At 30.0% G+C, this 20,418-nt stretch overlaps 1 protein-coding gene across 4 annotated transcripts in view; it reads right to left on the minus strand.

Annotated features, from left to right (window-relative positions):
* Positions 1 to 20,418, minus strand: part of LOC113378424 (protein cycle-like) — a 322,860-nt gene that overhangs the window by 17,462 nt on the left and 284,980 nt on the right. For all 4 annotated transcript variants that reach the window (XM_026618951.1, XM_026618950.1, XM_026618949.1 and 1 more), the window contains one exon: positions 496 to 665. In XM_026618951.1, coding sequence (XP_026474736.1) covers positions 496 to 665 — 170 coding nt within the window. The remainder of the gene's footprint in view (positions 1 to 495; positions 666 to 20,418) is intronic.

Consider the following 20,418-nt stretch of genomic DNA (forward strand, 5'->3'; position numbering starts at 1 on the left):
TTTTTCATTGTATCCTTAAATAAATGAATAGTATTTGTTATTGAAATCATATTTAAGTATTTAACACAATACATCCCCCACCCCCCTTCGTTCCGGATTATCATAACAAGTTGCCGTCGGGGTTTTGGCATAAAAAATATAGGTACCTTAAAATACACCATTTTGTCCGTATTTCCCATAAATGATTAGATAAAAACTATTACCATAAATTTGAATTTATTAAAATTAATATTTCTTCGCATTTTTCAACTTAGTGTATTATGTAATTAAACTATATGTGCACCGAGTGGGGTATATATAGTACTCACCTATGATCATTAATCAATTAAATTAATTTTTAAAAATTACCTCATTATGTAAATGCCTTCGCATATAACGTAAGTTAATATGATTTACAAAAAACAATGTGGAGTCAGCCTGTGGACCGTGAGTTCGACACCCTCGGAAAAAGTGACCGTAAAGTGATTCTAAACACAATGTCTGTTTTAAAATTACCGTGCTCCGTCCGTATGTAATGCGCAGCATGTCGCAGTACGCCGGTCTTGTCAACCTTCCTGGGCGACTGCACGACCAGCGGCAGCATGGCGCCCACATCGTTGATGTGCGCGTTCAACTTGTCCCGCCGCTGCTTCTCGGCTCTTTTGCGCGCGTCGCGGCAATTGTTGCTGCAACGACAAATTCAAACATTCAAATCAATGTTAATGAATAAATTACAATCAAAATAATTAAAATTTATACACGTGTTACATAATGCGATTTGAAAGCAGGCAAAGTGGAAACCGCAAAGACTATTAGTCGACGATTACATGTACATGGTTTTTGTTTGCAGAGCTTAAATGTCCGTGGATAAAAAGCTCCACCACCATTAACTCAAACATAATGGAAGTATAATTTTTTTTAACGATACTATTTTAACCCTCCGTCGGTCGGATATTTATTTACCTTCGAACGGTCGGAGTGGTCTGGCTGGACCACACGTTTTTTCGTCCTGATTTTTTCAGTGATCGACAGCTAATGAAATTTTAGGAAAAGACCAGAAATTTCAAGTCGATAGAATTACTAAAAGTTTTTTTTTTTTAAATTGAAGTCGAAAAAAGTCTGGCCAGACCACTCCGATCGACGGAGGGTTAAAGAAGAAGGCGAAATATGTGTAATGAGCCATCATCTTACGACAAATGATGATGCCATCATCTTACGTCAATTCTTACGTATTTTGTTTCGTACGTAGTTTTTTTGGTTTTGATTTAGTTTATGATGCCTGAATATACTTTTTAAGTATACGTTATTTAGTTGTTTTATAAGATGTATTGTTAGTTTTGAGTTATATCAACAGTTTTTTTATATGACCTCTATATTACATGTGAATGGGGTAAGAAGAAGCAATTAAAACTTTACATTGGCAAAAATGTAAACAATAGAAAAATAGTAAATAAAAAAAATAGATCAAGTTAAAAAAAGCAATTTTACAAGAGTTAAATTAAATTAATAGCTATTCCATCTCTGCTGATAATTATTTCTCACGAAATACCAGATCAGGGTAATATACTGTGTAATCTTTGTAAAAAATGTGCTCATGAATATTTATTTCGCAATGGTTGAATAATGTAGCTATTATTTCGTATAATTCCTTTAAAATCTAAAATAAGATATTGTACATCAGTTTGCCCGATTGCTGTCCCTTTTTACTCGCAATCAGTCATTTTTAATAAAATTTTAATGTAGTTAAATTTGACCTTTGTGCTCCGTCTTACGCTATACATATACGAGCAACACTTTATTTCATTTTTTACGCAAAATTTAATACAAATTCTTTGACTTTTCAATTCTTCCATTGTAAAAATCGCCGAGCTCAGAAAAACACGTCGAACCTTAGCGACTACCACAGACAAAGTAAACAGTGAATATAGCTGAAAATTTCATCATACTTTAGGGGCATGTATACCAACACAATAAAAAAAAAATTTTGACAATCAGACACTCCAGACCCGCGAAATTTAATTATTAGTAATTCCGGGTACTTTTTGAACACACCTCGTATTGTTAAGTACTGAAAAATGAGTTGTATACGAGGCGCTAAATTACTAGAACGCATATTAATCTGTCATTTTTTTGTAAAGTGACTCTTCATCCTTGAGAACAGTAATATTTTAACTGTTAATAAAGTACAAATTTAACAAACTAATTTTACACTTAAAATATTCGATATTGAATATTAAGAAATATTTAAATTCAAAATTAAAGAAACTTTATAAAACAGCTCTTAATTATGCATAAGAAATTTATGTTTTGTATATTTTAGGTCAAGTAATCAAATTTACCAGAAAACAAGTATTCAACTATCTTTTTATTGTATTAAGGTGCTCAATTTTTACATACTGTTTCTAACAAATATGTATTATAAAAATCCTTATTTAGCCGGTATTTCATCACAGTATTCCTGTGGACAAAATATCAAAACCAAAATGCATACTTCTAATAAAACCTCGAATCTGTCCTCTATTTTAAACAAAATTAGGAAATAAATAAATAAATTTGATTTCAAGATGAGCACTAATTGTAAGACTTATTATATAATATGTTCGACAATTAAGAGCATAGGTTCATCTTTCATATTAGTATTCAACTTTAATTTCATTCGCTTTAGGTTCTGATTGCTGTTCAAAAACAATTAAAAAAAATTCATTCGCTGATTCGAAAGTATTGTTCAAATAGAAACCATATTTATAGTCTATATAGAAAGATTTTTATGTAGGTACTTAATGTGTCACTATAAATATTTGTACAATAAAAATTATTAAAACAAAACGTAAATAATTGTAATATTATATAGTGTGCAAAATTAGAATATCTTGGATATTTTTCACACGTAAGGTAAGAGTGACAATTTTTTTATGCTATTGTCCCCTTTGTTGAATGTTCCGTTTTTTTTATTAGTTAGCTATTGTCATCGTTTTATTACCGAGGCTGCTATTGTGTTCACAAATCTTTTTCACCTTCTTTTTTCTTTCTTTTCACTTTAACTGTGATACACCCTAACAAATCAAAATTAATGAAAAACATTGTGACAAAATTCAACACATTTCTGTATTTGCAATAAATAGAGTAAATAAGTAGTTACTAGAATTGCTGAACCTTAATCTACACATCTCATGTATCACATTGGATTCATCTAAAATATATATTCGCATGACGACCAATGAGTATGAGTGTCGTCCATAGACGACATCCAGAGTGTCGACCCTTGCTTAAACAGTTATCACTCATTGTTATTGAGAATTCTAATTTGTTATTGTAATTTTTAGTTCTTTAGAAGAGTTTTAATGCAATGCATTTTTAAATGCATTTGCCTTACTAATGAGTGGAAAATCTTCAAATATGTTTTTTATTCCTAGTCCGTTCAGTAGCGTTACAGGGCGATTAATTGGCTTGTACAGTATTTACGTATGCCAAATAACATAAAATTAAATTAAAAAATTATTAGCTCAAACAAATGGCAAAATTATTAAGAAATTCATCTTATATGTATAGGTCAGTATCGTGTCACTCGGTGACAGCTTGTAAGTTGCTTATATAAATGCACTAATCAGCAAATAAATAAATAAACCAGTCCTTTTTGAAAAAACGTCGACGAAAGGTCAAAAATCGTCTCACACACATACTTTTTCCAAATTTGGTCTCATTCGATTCAGAATCACTTGAAACGTCGAGAAAACATAAAACTAGCGAATCGTATTTTTGGGCAAAAACATAAACTTCTCCTTCGAAAAGTTAAAAATTGTATAAAATGTGTCATAAATAAACTATATTAAATTTATAGAATAAACTAAAATAAATATATTACAGTGGATGTTATATGACGGTTATAAAAGAAAAGTAGTATAATAAAATGAAAAATATTTCGTTCTATTATATTTACATATTTCATATAGCGTTTTATTATCTTATATCTCAATGTATCTCCATTTTTATATATAATTATATTTTTAATATAACAATTTTTCTTAGGTTTCATCACAGGCGTAAAAGTAGAGAATCGCACACGCGCATATGTACATGTGTATTCAATTTAACATATTTATACATTAATTTTTGAATGCTTTAATTTAATTTATTTTAAAAATATTATTAACAGCAATCTGAATTTATAATGTCAAACTTAGTTGGCATTATACATGACCATCTAATAGTTGGCCATCTCTTTTTTAAGGACATTTTCACTTACATTAGAAACATATTGCTATCTATAATCTTAAGTGAAAACCGATGTCACTATTGCTTAAAATGCATGAAACCTCATAGCCTTAATCACTAATCCACGGTAGAACCCATCCTTTAAAACATTTAAAATTTAATGTTATAAATTCATGTTGTTTTTTGTTTCGATATTTATTCAATGATTATATGTTTCGATTTCTTAAACAAAAAAAAATCGAATATATATATATATATATTTGCATATGTTCTAGTTTCAAAAGTTTCTGAACATTCTGGCATACATGAGAAAAAAATTGAGTGTATGTATTTAGTATGTATGTATGTATATTTGTATACAAATTTTCGTTCACGATCAACCTATTTGAATAATTCGAATTCGATTCCTATTGATGGGGAGATGTGCTAATTAGTTTCGAAGATACGGGGTTAAAACAGCAAAAAAGTTCAGTTTTTGAGAGAAACGAGTGTCCGAATTTACGAAGTGAAGAATTGGTTGAACCTTTGAGGAGGCGGGTCCAACGGATTCAGTGATCTAACTAATAAAGTTAAAAATATGCCATTTGGCATGTATATTATCATATATTTTACAGCATTTTTATTAATATGTAAAAATTTAGTTCATAATGTTCAACCGTTAGAGACTGCGACGATGCGCGATCTTTGAAAATATTTCAAAATTATCAAAAACGTTAAATAAAATTAAAAATTTATAACATTTTTAAAGCTATTTAGAATTTTTCAAAGCTATTTAGAATTTTTTTAAAGCTGTTTAAATTACGGGACGAGGAGTTCCAGCAATTTGCCTTAAGAGACGATGCAATGCAACACTAGTTTGTAACCATATTGATAGTTAAAGCGTCTTAGCCGTATTAGGCTAAGAAATGTCTGCCGTATGCTCTGAGTAATTCAGTTTAAATTGGCCTACACCTTAGTAAAAATCAAATTAATTACAATTATAATATCTAGAACTGCAGTGATTTCTTATAACTGCCAAGCTTCCTAGACAAAATATGTATATACCAAATACATAGAATACATCAGTAAAACATTCGGCTATTTCAACGATTACATTTCGTTGATATATCAATATCAAACATAAACCAAACCTCGATTGCAAGACGTCAAAAAGGCGATAAAATCATATTTGTATATCAAAACCCAGAATCTATTGCCTATTCTGTAATTCTATAATTCAACAAACAATTGAATCATTTATATAGCAATAAGGTATCAAATATTTAATAAAAGCTTTGAAATACAAATATATCAATAACGTAAATCTTAGCAAGCGGTGAATAATTTTACGCAAAATATATAATAACGATGGACACAAAAATCAATAGCAAAATACGCGTGTGCTTTTCAATAGGTTTCAGCTCGACTGTTATGATTGACAGCAATCAAACAAACTCAAAGCTATAAACCTAACGCAAACACAAAACACACAGCACACACATAAATACATACTGATATTTTCGCCTACAACATTTTTCATGTGTATGTGATATAAATAATAAAGTTTAATAATATCAATAATTTTTCATTTAATAAACAATACATGAAAGAGTCGCCTTTGAATACCGACTTATAATGGAGGAATATTAATAGCTAAAAATTATAAGTAAAAACGGTAGAGCAGGACACAAAGATCCAATTTAACTTTGAGCAATTATATTGTACTAAAAACCAAACCAAGGATATCACAACAAATACCACATATCGAACAAAAAACTATCTGACTATGTTCAGTTAAAATCCCTGCAGAAATGTGTTTTTTGCCATTTTTCAAAAATTTGTCACCTGGCCCTTTTTTATCCCATAGGCGGGGTAAAATTGAACAGCCAGAGACCAAACAGATTCAATGCCTAATTTTTAATTTTGAAGGAATTTTAAGAAATAATAGGTAAATTATTTAAACAATGCGATGTAAAAATTTTATCAGCACAGGTTTTCCAAAAATTACACCGTAATATAAATTTCGTCAACAAAGTTGGAATAGATAATAATTTAACTTATCTCTTGCAAAATTGCTTTTTTAACTTAATTTGCTTTTTCAATTACTATTTCTTATTGTTTACACCTTTGCCAGGATATAGGTTCAGTTGGTCCTTTTGCTCCACCCCCATGTAAGATTTTATAAAGGTTATATAAAAAAAGATGTTAAATCTAACTTAAAATGATAATACATCTTAAAAAACATTTAAAAAATGAAAACTTAAAAAACATTAAGGTCTTGTAAACTAAACAACAGTGCTCACAACCAAAAAAACTAATAACAAAAAAAAATAATTTTGTTATGGATTTTCAAACATTGTCGGTTATCTCCTGATAGCCACTAAAAACAAGGTGATGGCTGGCTATACATCTTTTCCCTCTACTTTCAAACATTGTTGTTAGAAAATGTTAACTTTACTTGGTTTTGAGATATCTGTGGTGGATCTTTTCACCCGCAGACCTTTAAGCCCACCTCTACCCTATATAAAAACTACAGCGATACCCCGCATTACGTACTTAATTTGTTCCGGGAAAAAGTTCGTTGTGCGAAAAGTTCGCTATGCAAAACGCTTTTTTCCATACAAATACATGAAAATAAAATTATTTCGTTCTGTAGTTTGAAATGGAGTCATTAAAAATAAGATATATTTTACATAATAATTAAGACATTTGAAAAATATTACTGATTTACGAAAAATTATTATCAGAGTCGTACTGCTTCTTTTTGTTCCTTTTGAGCTTCCGAATTTTTAAAGAAACTGTTGATAGTTTTTTTCCAACAAGTATATTTTCACATGGCAGCAAAAATTTTCAAGGGCCACTCTTTGAATTAATTTGAGCAACATTTGTTTTTTGACTACAAATGACAACGATTTAGTACGTTGTGTGAAATAAAGTTCGCTGTGTAAAACGTTCGAGACTGAAGAAAAAGTTCGTTAGGCGCGGGGTATCACTGTATGTTATTAATAATATTTTACAGTTTGTTTTAAGTTTGTGTCATTATGCTTGATCTTGTTGTTAGACAAGAATCGAGAACAATTTTATTCTGCAATATTTTAAAACTCAAATAAAAAATACAAAATGATTCAACTTAAAAGACAAAACAGTATTTTAATAAGAAATCTCCTAAAAAACACATTCCAAGCAAAACCATTCGTGTATAATACATCTACGTCAACGTATACGCTTATGCGCGAAAATACGCATCTAGAACAATAATTATAATCAAGAAATCGAACATAATTCATAATTTATATAGTTTTATATCAGAAAAGTTTCGATGAACTAGAACTGAGCTCGGATGCCATATTCATTTAGTTCAGGGTTGTTGCGGGTTGCTAAGCAACGCTCTCGCAGCATCGGCTGCGGAAAGAAAGCCCAATGAGAACGTGCTTTTAGTTAGCTCTACGGAGGATACATAGCTGTGTTATTTATATACAAGCTTATTAAGTTGATTTCAGGGATACATGTTTTGATATATATTTTCTCATCGATGTATGAAAAAAAAAAACAGTTTTTAAATATAGACTGAAATTAATACTTTATTTATACATACATTATTTTTCGACTATAACATCTCACGACATTTTATCATTTCTTTTATCATATATTTTTCATCAACATCAAAATAAGAAGCTAATTTTTGAACGCCTTAAAAATCATTTAAAATTCAAATGTATTTTATAAAATATCTTTCGTCAATGCGAGAAACATGTTTTTGCGTTATTTGCACATTTGGCAGAATACTAATAATATTAATAACAATATGCAAATCATAAAACCATAAAATAAATGTCACATAGTATAAAGTGGGGCTTAAAGGTCCGCGGATAAAAAGACCTACCACCCATATATCAAAAACCGGTTTAAAAAAAAGAAAAATTAACAATATTCAAAAGTAGATGAAAAAAAATGTATAACCAGTCACCACCTTGATTCTTACGACGCTGCTATCGAGAGGAAAATGGCAATGTTTGAAAATCCATAACAAAAGTATTTTGATTCGTTGTTATTTGTTTTGGTTGTGAGCGCTGTTGCTTAGGTTTCCAGACTTTAATATAGTTTTTAAGCATACGTTATTTAATTCTTCTATAAGATGCTTTGTTAAATTAAGTTAGATTCAATCTTTTATATAACCTCTATAAAAGCTTACACCTCGATGGAGTAAAGAGGACCAACCAAACCATTACCCTGGCAAAGGCGTAAAAAATAAAAAAATAGCAAATATAAAAGTAAATTAAGTTAAAAAAAGCAATTTAACAAGAGATAAATTAAATAAATAGTAAATCCAACTGTGCTGATAAATATGCCTGACAAAATCTCTGTACCCTTAAAATTTATATTTTGCATTGGTTGAATGATGTAGCTATTATTTTGTAAAATTCCTTCAAAATTAAAATACGACATTGGACCTGTCGCATCGCATGGCCCCGTGGCCATTCCAACTTACCCCGCCTACGAGATAAAAAGGACCACGTTACACATTTTTTAACAACAGCAAAAAAAAAACACATTTTTACAATGATTAAGTAGCTGAGAATTTTACTGAAAATAGTCAGATAATTGGTGTTATTTGTTGTAATATAATTGTTTTGGTCCATACAAAATAATTTCTCAAAGTCAAGTTGGACCTTTGTGCCCTGCCATACCCTAGACTTGATATTTTATATACTCTAATATCCTTAAAATTCATTCATTGAATAACCCACATATATATTAGACAGTACAGAACAAAAACTATAATAACTAATGTATTTGCTAAAGTTTATCGGTTTCTAAAAACCGGTTATAAAAGACTGTTTTAGAAAAAAATAACGCTTTTCTGCTAATTTTTGGTTTCGAATTATTCAAACCAATAGTGTTTCTATGAAAACTTGAAAGCGATTAAAACAGGTACATATTTGCAAATAATACTATTTGAAACCCGGTCTAAAATGTAAGTATTTGTATTGGCACCTTGCCTTAAGGGCTTTAAGGCAATAGAAATCACAAACTTTTTGATTTCTGAGAATACTGTAAATTTATTAACTATTAATTATGCTTAAAAAAGCAGATAAACCCGTATTTACAAAAAAGTAATATAATTTCAATTTAATATCTTTCAAATAAATTTTGAGTTTTTTAAAATCAGATTGATTTTCAGATTAAAAATTATGCCCTAAACTGTTACTTATGAAGTACGATTCGTCAAAAGCATCAAAATCTGATATGCATTTAAATTTTCAGTCGTTACAGAATTTATTACACAAAACTAGTTAAAGTGTTCAACAATATGCTTTATAAAATCAGATTGCGTGATAAACAATAATTTCACCTTTACAAAGGTAAAAATCCGTTGTAAAACCTAACTTCATCTTATTCCAATTAATAACTTATTAGATTATGTAACATTAAAAGTTGAACATGCCGATTCCTAACACAGAATTGTTACATAAGTAAGAACACAAGCAGCAGCGGTCTCATTATTGGCAATGGATGCAATTTAGCGGTCGGATAATTGCAACTGCAAATTGCCTCGTTCGTGGCGTATATGTGTATAGTACATCTTCCTCTATTTCCCAAGCGTCAAACAATCGCAGAAATAGACACGGCGCAATGTTATTTTGCCGGGACACGAAAATCGTAGTCTTTAGGCCGGCCGGCCTGCAAGCTGCAGGAGAAGCAAGAGTCTAAATCATTCGGCGGCAGCAAAAATTCATTGTAATACAGATAAATAGAAGAGCTAGTGATGATGACTTTACTCAAACTATTATTCTCCAAATAAATTAAAAAAATAACTAATGGTGCATGGCATCGTGCCTTAAGGTAAATTGCTGGAACTTCCTGTACCGTAACGAAATGTTCGAGGAATATTAAATGCTTTCAAATAGATCATTATAAATACTGTGTAATATATAATGTTTACAGAAGTAAATAAACAAAACTTAATTAATCAGTTTTGAAATGAAGGACATTGTCTAATATTTATAAGAATTATGTAAACTAAATCGCAAAGTTAAAACTTTAGCAAAAATTAAAATTAAAATCCGAAATATTTTCGATATACAAAAAAATATTTTAATTTTTTTTCAAAAGTAATTGTTCTGCTAACACAAGCAGAAAGTTTTTTGAATCATTCAAATCGGATGCTTAGTTCTCTCAAAAACTGCCACTTTTTGTACATTTAGCTCCTAATTTTAGCAACATTTAGCTCTTTTTCTAATTTTTAAATAATAGTATCACCGAAATCGAAAAATATATAAAAGTTAGGTATGGGTATATAATATTTTCACTATTCGTCCAAAAGGTGAATGATTAAGAGTAACTAACCAAAGTTACTATTATTAGAATAGATGTACTATTATTTTTAATTTCCTGAAGGAAAAATGTTTATGTTTTAGCTTATTTTATTTGCTAATTTTATGCTTTCGTTACATTTAATTGTAAGTCATTCGTAGTCGTTTCAGACCAAAAGTGATAAAGATGTGTATCTTTCCTCGGCTTTTTTAAAAACAACGGCTACGATCATTTCGAAAATTTAAAGGCAATTTGGTGAAATTCTACGAGAAATCGCGTTTATTCATTTCGCGAAATACGTTTTAGCCAAAAATCCTGAAGCTGTTTTTAAAATTCCAAAAACCGTAAGTATATCAGGTGGGAGTGGTATCAGGGCCATTTCTTCGTATATAAATTAATGAAATAAAATTATTATGAATTGAGTCGATTATTTGGAATTATTATGTTGGAAACTATAATGCAACTTGCGTCAAGACAAAAGGCCATTTACACCTAGATAAAACCTTTATAGAAAATTAACAATACTAAATATATAAAATATATAAAGCGATAAAAAATAAAATTTTGGAAATGAATATTGATGATAAAAAATGATGATACAAAAGTAAATATAAAAATAACTAGATTGATCTGTGAGGAAATGTGCCGCTGATAAAAAGTAGGGGAGTCTGGGTACTGTTTTTCCAGGGTATGGTAGTGACAGTCGCCATAACAGCTAAACTATACTGATTTTGAGATATTTGAGTTTATTTGAGAATGCTCTCATTATTGTATTCAGTCTGTGCACCTACATTAACATAATATGTAGTCCGCATTACTTGAAGGAGACAAAAAAAAGTTTCTTTGTTCGGTTTCTTTTAATAATAACTGCAGATAGATCACTTATTATTTTGCCATAAGTTTAACATTAGAAGTTAATCGCCAGCAATTAGTTTTTGGGTAGATAATTTAGTCAGTCATAACAATGATTTATTTTCAAAAGTATGAGTTGGGTTCAGTTGTCGACATGTGGTTGTGGGTTTTGTCATTTTCGGGTAAAAATTAAAAAGAAAAAGAAAAATCTAACTTTACTAAGATAAAATACGAAAAAGAAAGCGAAAGATAAATTCAATACAAGAAAAAAAAAGATTTCACAAAAATTTCTTGATTGAAAAATTATGTTTTGTTATATATTATTATATTATATTCATAAGCTTTGTTTAAATAATTATGTTGTGTTGTGTTACATATTTCTGCCAATAAAAGTCGTTATAAACGGCGTATTTTAGCGTTTATACCTATTGTTTTCTAACATAATTTTATGGCTGATCACAAAAAAGTGGCACAACCGTACCCTGTCTCCCCTTCTTTAAATTTATGATGTTAACTATAAAACGATTCAAAAAATTATATGAGAAATACTAAAATCTCTAACAACGCCGAAAAACATTTTTGAAGTTATTGATATTTAATTTATTAAATTACTTTTTAGTTATTGATTTGTTAGTTCAGTTCATATGTTTTCATTTAATAAATTAAACAATTCGTACTATTAATGTCTGCAATGAAATGATTTGTATACATTATTGCCAGCTCTCGCACTATAGTATCGGGCACTTCCGTGACAGCTTTCCGTGCTGCTTCGGGGTTTCCATAGCGGCAAAATGAACAGTGAAGTGGGTCAAGGCCCTGCAGCGAAAATATGGTGCGCCGCTGCTGAATGGGTCGCGAGTGGCGCAGAGTCGCGCAGACCGCTCTGCCCACACCCCCCGACGCGACGGAAAGCTGAAATTACAGGCAAACTGTTTGCGCTTGCATTCACTAACACCGACAGTCAGGTCCTATTTAGTGGATAATATGCATAGTGAAACATCAGAAAGAAACTAAGTTTTTCTTTATTTTATTTTTGAATTTATTGGCCTTGCCAGAGCATCCATCCAGCCCCAGTCAAACACACTATTATTTATTTCATAAGTCGATTTTATTTCATTCTTAACATCACATATTCAAAATATACAAAAATTGTTTTCTCACGTTCGATAAAAAATGTTTCAACTCAACATTTATTGATAATATTTTCATAAATTGTATGGTCGTCGGTAGTGGATGGAGCTCGTTACCGTCCAATGCTACCATTGTAACAAGCTGCCTCAAATGGTCAATTATTGTTTAAACTCGATCATAAAAATGCAATTATTAACTCACTAAAATAATTATAGAAATGCAATAATTAATTAATTAAAATAATTATAAAAATGCAATAATTAACTCACTAAATTAATTACTTTCATTATAAAACTCGCTGAAACTTTCCCGGGCATTTTTGGGCACCCGGGTCAAGCGCCATGTTATGCCTACCAGATGCAAGCACGAAAAAAAAAGAATTATATCCTATAATACCTAAATTTTACATACTTCCTTCAAGTTGTATTATTATTATAAATACAAAACACTATTAACCGTATTGATTAATCATAATCAATTTTTTATACATAAAGGTGCCGGGATTCGACATCGGTACTTCTATTATGCGAGTCGAACATGTTTTTTCGACCATGCACGCCACGAAAAATAGATTAACATGGCACCCTTTGATAATATTAATTATTTTCTTTGATTAATTTTGAAAAGGTTAATCATTCCTAAACTACAATTGGCAAATATTTATTCCCACGTTAGTACGGGCTTTGATTTTACGTTCATGTTATGATCAAGTTCAACTTATTTCTGCTATCTGTTTATAAAACGATATTGGTTAAAAATTAGTAGACACACCCTACGGCGAGGAATATAAAAAATATAAAAATAAAAAAAAAAACAATAAAACATAGCAAAAAAGTAATATAAAAATAACTAGGTCAGGTTTGTAGGCAATTTTTGCTTTAGTCTAGTAAGGTGGTCTATAAATATGCAATTTATTCACAACAAAATGACATTGTGATTACGACAACTAAACAAATTTTAGAAGCAAATGGCTAAGAAGCTAATATTGACATTTCGCAGATATTAAAAAATATAACTATAATATAATATATGTATGATGGATATTACACTACACGTTACATTAAAAAATCTAATTGCATATTTGAATCATTTTAAGCTTTACACAAATTACAGTTCAAGATGCAATATACTGTCCGATTACATAGCAACATAAATTATTTCAGTTTGTTTCTTTTAAGCATTGGTATATTTATTTTAATTAGATTTCCACAACATTCCATTTCACAGAAGATGCGCTTGTATTACTTGCTAGAACGCAGGAAAAAGAAATGATAGCGATCTCGAATTAAATTGCATTCCACAAAGAGAACTCTGCCTGAAGAAGCAGAAATAAGTATGTACCCCGATTCGTGGGTTATTTTCTTACATTTCTCTTGAAATTTAAACCATTGTGAACAAAAATATTTTGTATACAATGTAAGTTTGCAGGCGATATGTTTTGTTTTACTGTTTCGGAATAAGAAGAAAAATAAGCAATATGCTTGAAGCAAGTAGAGCTAAGAAATTGTGAATCTAACAATATATTAAATTCAAATATTGAATTATTTTGTAATGTTGTCTTGTGAAATGTTTTTCCGTATAAAATAAATGCAAAAACATTCCAAAAATTACAATTGAAGCAGATTTCTTTTTTATAAAAACTTACTATTTAAGTATTACATTCTGAGTACACTTTTCAAATAATATAGAATAACTGAAGTTGCTTTTTCTATATTTAGAATCAATTAATATAAGCAACATAAATCGACATGATGCTACGCAAATTAATCACTATTGAAAAACTGACACAAACAGTGCATGTTATGTTAACATGCAGGTAATTGCTAGTTTAAGCTTTTGATCAAGTTATTAAATGTATATATGGAGGTAAATTACATACATATTTGCAAATGTTTTGCTGTATAGTTACAAAACTCGTTTTGTTTAGAAAAACTGTAAAGGTGTAGCAATAATAAACAGAAAAAATATTGAAGTGTATTTTAAACTAGTAGTGCATGGCATCGTGCCTGAAAGCAAATTATTGGAAATTCCATAATGAAGTTCGAGAAATGTTATGTTTTTAGTGAATTAAAATTAAAATTCAAATTATTTAGATATTCAAAAAAAAACTTTTAGAAAATTAAAAAAAAATAGTTTTGAAAAAAAAAAATATTTTGAAATAAAAAAAAGTTAGCATTCCCCCAAAACTAAATATTTCTGCAAACTGTCAACACAACCAATATGTTTTATTTTAACTGTTATTTTCTGTACTTATTGCTCCGTATCTCCGAAACGGCTCGAACTGCCTTCTCTCCCGAATCAGCACGTCTCCCCGTCAATAAGAACCGAATATTTTTTGAATGATTCTAATCGGATACCTCATTCAAATCGAATTTACATTTTCTGCACTTTTTGCTCTGTTTCTCCGAAACGGCAGAACCTGTCGTTATCAAAAACTATCCAGCACGTCTCCCTATACATAGGGATCGAATGCATTTTGAATCATTTGAATCAGTTGATTCGTGCGCCCGAAATCGTGGTCGAAAAACACACACATCCATTATTTCTATGACATGCAAAAATTTTCATTTTCAATTTTTGAACGATTACTATAACTTAACCTACGGGAAGTTAAAAATTACTTTCGAAAATTATGAACTAATATTCATTGACCTAGTTATGTGATGACAACGTTATACTTTGCAATTAATACAAAGAGCGCCAAATGCAATATGCTGCATATAAATCATGTCTGACATAATTGATTATTGAAAATACGCGCTATTGTTGGAACAGATCGGCATAAAGTATTCAATGTAAATTCAATAAATCCGTACAAAAAAGAAAAACTCCATATCATTTTAAGCTTAAGGCTGAATCTAAAAGAATATATAAAACCTTACTCTATAAAATACTTATTGTAAGTATTAAAATAAAAACATGAAATTTTGATAAGTAATTCAAGTAATAATGCGTAATTACTAGTAAAATATAAAATCATTATTTAAATTCGACTGAACTAGTCTTCTGTATATTCTACGCCGTTATATAAATGAACTAGTGGTGCATGACATCGTGCCTTAAGGCAAATTGCGGTAATTAAATATTCAAGAAATTTTGAATGTTTTCAAATAGATTATTATAAATACTGTAACTTTTATTAATCGTATCTCATAGACAAAATATAAGAGCTTATAAATTTGACAATGACGTTTATATAAAAAAATAATCAAGAGGAGTTAGAAATAAAGGAACATATCTCATGTTTATATAAGAATTATATAAAATGAATTGCAATTTTAGAATTATTTATTTCAAATATATAAGTAAGCTTTAGAATTTCAACTAGACATAAAATTGAAATTTGAATAATTTTCGACATTTAATCATTTTTCGAAATTTGGAAAAAAAGGACATTGCCTTTTTCAAAAGATAATCCATTCTTCACACTGCCATTTTTAGCATTTTCAGCTCCGTATCTGCAAAATGGGTGGGCCAGTCTTAGCCAAAAACTAGTCAGCACCTCTACCCAACAATAGGAATCGAATGTTTTTTGAATGATTCAAATCGGTTATTCGTGCAACCGAAATCGTGGACGAAAAATTGTATCCACACAAAACACACACACATACATTACACGTTACACACACACTCAAAAATTTTCATTTTCGATTTTTGGAAGATTACTAACACTTGCCCTACGGAAAGTTAAAAATTTAAACTTATATTAGAAAAACAGTGATTTATCGAGTACAAAATAATAATCATATAGTGAAGAGTATTACTTTCATGGTATTTTAGTAAAAGGATTCTAACAATAATTAACGTGCTACTATTTCATTTTATAAATAACTACATTCTAATAATTAACTATTACATAAATAAATCATTTTTCAATCTACACTCCAGAAAATAGTCAAATATCCCAAATTAGTAAAAATTTGTCGACGACTGCGCAGAATGATATTGGTGGTTCCAAAAAGAGGATTCTTCGTCTTACTTCGAAGGGCTTCGAATAAAAGAAACGCACGTATACACTCGCATAAAAGCACTCATATTCAGGAGACTCCGTAGTAGTGATTTACACTGAAAACAAGCATTTGTTGTCGTCAATTCTCGAAGAGCGAGTGAGACGGATTCAGGAAAAAAGATTCGATGTCCTTGATTCAGATTTCGCAATGATCTCGAGACGCACAAACAACAATCACGTTTACATCATCATCATCATCGAAGTGTCGTCTATGATATTTATTGCCAGCAAATAAATTATCGAACTATTCAATCCGATTTATCACCGGAATAAATAATAAAAAATTAATAAACAGCAAAAAATTGAGCGGTGTTTATTCAAGATTGTTTTAATTATATCCTGAGTCATCCAAAACTCGAAATAATAATTGTTGAATTGCGCCACAGATCTCTACTGTCTGGTGCAGGCATGTTTTTATTATTTTACAGCCATCAAAACTATTATATGTACTATAAAAGCTGTATTAAACGCTGCATATTTATAAGAACGAACAACGTCATTGTATGTCCTTACAATAGACATAGTTGTCATTATTTTTCACCAATATACCTGTTAACCTTTTTATCAGTCTACCAGTTTAGCTGTCCAACGGTTTAACTGTTCACCAATTTACTAGTCTACCAATTCACCTGTACATAAATTTGCCTGTCTATCAATTTGCCTATCAGCCTGTTTATAAATACACTACTTTATCTGTCAACCAATTCACCTGTTTACAAATTTACCTGCCATCCCGTTCTATATGTCTACCAATTAACATGTTTACCAGTTTATCTGTCATCCTGTTCTACATATCTACCAATTATCCTGTCAACCTGTTTATCTGTCTACATATTCGTCTATCTACCAGTTGTCCTGTCTACCATTTTACATATATCTACCTATTTATCTGTTTACCTGTTTACCTATCTGCCAGTTTACCTGTACACCAATATACCTGTCTACCAATATACATGTCAACCTGTTTATTAGTCCACCTATTTATCTGTTGACAAATTTACTTGTTCAACAATTTACCTGTCTGCCAATTTATTGTTGGTACTTCCTTGTTTATCAATGTTGCAATCAAGTGAAGCAGGCATTGCCCTAATCAGCCAGAAGAGAGTTTATATTTTAAATGAGTGATTTTTTGCAAAATATTGACAAATTTGCTATAAACATACAATACAACCACACAATACAAAATATACATAATTATTTAACACTTATCGGTAAAATACAATTATTGTGTTATTACATTACCATCAAAACATTATCTCGAAATAGATAGCGTTTTCAAATGAAAATAACCCTCACCGGCATTTCTCCATTGTTAATGAGTCATAACTTATAACTATTACAGATATTGTAATAACCAAATTGATCTCATAGAGATGAGACAACTGTTTGCGTTGCCATCTATAATAAAGCTGTAAGAAGTTTTTAAAAAAATCACCATAACAGTTGATAGAACCCTTAAGTTCTGATCGCTGTTCAAAAAATATATATATATTATTTCTTATGACTATCTTCTCCAAAACTATTACTATAACATTTTTCAAGAACAGATTATATTTTTAATATACGCAGCCTAAAATTGTAAACAGCAAAGTAGTAACAAACAAATAAAAAACTAGTGGGGTGCATAGCATCGTGCCCTAAGGCAAATTGCTGCAACTTTCCGTACCATAATCAAAAATCTTTGTACGGAACCCAAAAAAATTTACACAAAATGTGTACACATTATTAAAACCTCTATAAAATATCTGATAATTTGATGTACATATGTCCAATTATAGCAATATATAGCAGTTATTTTTTGCTCGATCAACTAATACCAATATATTTAATAAACAAATTTCATAATAGAAACTCCATAGTTACTAAATTATTTAAAATTAATTAAGTATAACGTTTATATGCAAAAAATCTATGCAATACATCTAGGCTGCGTTTAATTGGCGTTTTCTATTGTAAACTTACTACTATCAACCATTTTTTCTCAGAACCCATTCACATTTTCTGCAAGTATGACAGTAAACATGTAATATTATTTATTATCATATTACTCCTTGATTAAATTGCGAAATAAAAAACCAAGAAAACATCTAATATGTATAATTCACATAGACAACCGTTTGTATTTAAATGTATTATTATAATTTAAGTATATAGAATGATAAAGGAATATCTTGTATAATATCAAAACATAAATAAAACAACATGATTACCGTACATAATGAATTGTAAAGCCAGTTGCATAATCATTATGTATATTTGTGGCGTGAGCGTGAGCATGCAGCGGTCATTCGTGATAAATAATGCAAATTATCAATCCATACTTGATTGTGTACACAATATTTAATAGTTTTGCGATTAGAAATAAAACAGACAAAAACTCTGGATATAACAATCATAAAGCCATAATGATTGTAAAATCAACTGATACGAAAGAAAAACACAATGGCACTTAATTCGTACCGCGAGAAAGTTCATCTGACGAAAAGTTTGCAATGCGAAATGCGTTTTCCATAGTAATACATAGAAATAAACTTAATTCGTTCTGTAGTTTGAATATGTCACCAAAACATTAAAAAAACTAATTTACTAATTTACGAAATAACTTAATTATCAGTTATATTCAGAAGAGTGGTACTGCTCGCTTTCCTGCCCTGAAGCTCCAATTCTTAACAAAACTTTCGATAGTTGTTTGTTTTATTCTCTTCTTTAAGACCTACCAAAAATTATATACTGACTGAAGGATGCTGAACTTCTTAGCCTCAGCCATGTTTGAAATGTGAACATTTATAAATTCTTGCACTTGTTTCCATTTGACCAAAAAGTCTTTCGTAGAGGCACTAGAGATGACTGGTCTTTTCTCTGTCGGCTTTTGATAATGCTCTTCCAAATTTTCCCAAGACTTTTGGAGTATGAATGTGAATTATTCAGTGACAAAAGTTTTTCAAGTTTGAACAAGTATATTTTCACAACAAGCGCAAAAATTTCAAAGGTCCTCCAAATCGCAACATATTTTTGTCTACAATTGATAACGATTTAGTACGTTGGGTGAATATTTTTTATATAGTAATATATGAAAAATCGCAGTAAGCGTCCCACTTTATAATGCTAAGTCTAGGGTTCAAATCCACGTTGTCGACATCCTGATAACAAGGAGTAGTGATAATATCACTTGAATAATACAGAAAAAAATATGTTGTAAAGTGAAATGAGCCCTCACCAGCATTGCTGCAATTCAATATAAGCTATAAATGCCTTGGCTTCTTTAGTTGCCTCCAAAAATAATAAACATTAAACGGATTAAACACATCATTAGCGAGGTGGTTGAAAATAAGTATCATCACAACAGCTTATACGATTCTCAATTGTTGCTCAAAAAGAATCAAAATATTTGTTTTGATATATAATATTTTCATATTAATGAACAACTATTTTCAACCCCAGAAACGGCTTTTAGAAATACATATGTGATTTGTAACATGAAATTATCCCGCAGGAAAATTGCATACATTTATGGTTATTAAATTCAGATGGTCGATGTCGGTGGTCTAATATCCAGTGGCGTAGCGTGGGTTTCTGCCGCCCGGGGCGAAAGCGGAATTTGCAAATAGACAACTTGTCAAACCAAAGCATTCTAAATTATAACTAAATTATAATTAATAATTCTCTATATGCTAATTGAATAATATTCAGAGCCTCATTTTTTCTCTGTTTGGGTGATTCATCTATGTCAAATAATATTATGCATTATTGGATTAATTAATAGCCAATGCGTTGAAATATAATATAATATTCATTTTAAATTTAAAGAACCAGTATGTGTGTCATTCAGCTAAAAATATATAATAATACGTCAAAAAAATTATATTAACACAAATGTAATCGAAATGTTCTTTTGTCTCAGAACTTAACATCAAGCTGAAACGAAGTGATAGTATTAATTG

The sequence above is a fragment of the Ctenocephalides felis genome, unplaced genomic scaffold (genome assembly GCF_003426905.1).
Source record: "Ctenocephalides felis isolate EL2017-DRISC unplaced genomic scaffold, ASM342690v1 CF-g0.4_SCAFFOLD_01886, whole genome shotgun sequence".
Classification (NCBI taxonomy): domain Eukaryota; kingdom Metazoa; phylum Arthropoda; class Insecta; order Siphonaptera; family Pulicidae; genus Ctenocephalides; species Ctenocephalides felis.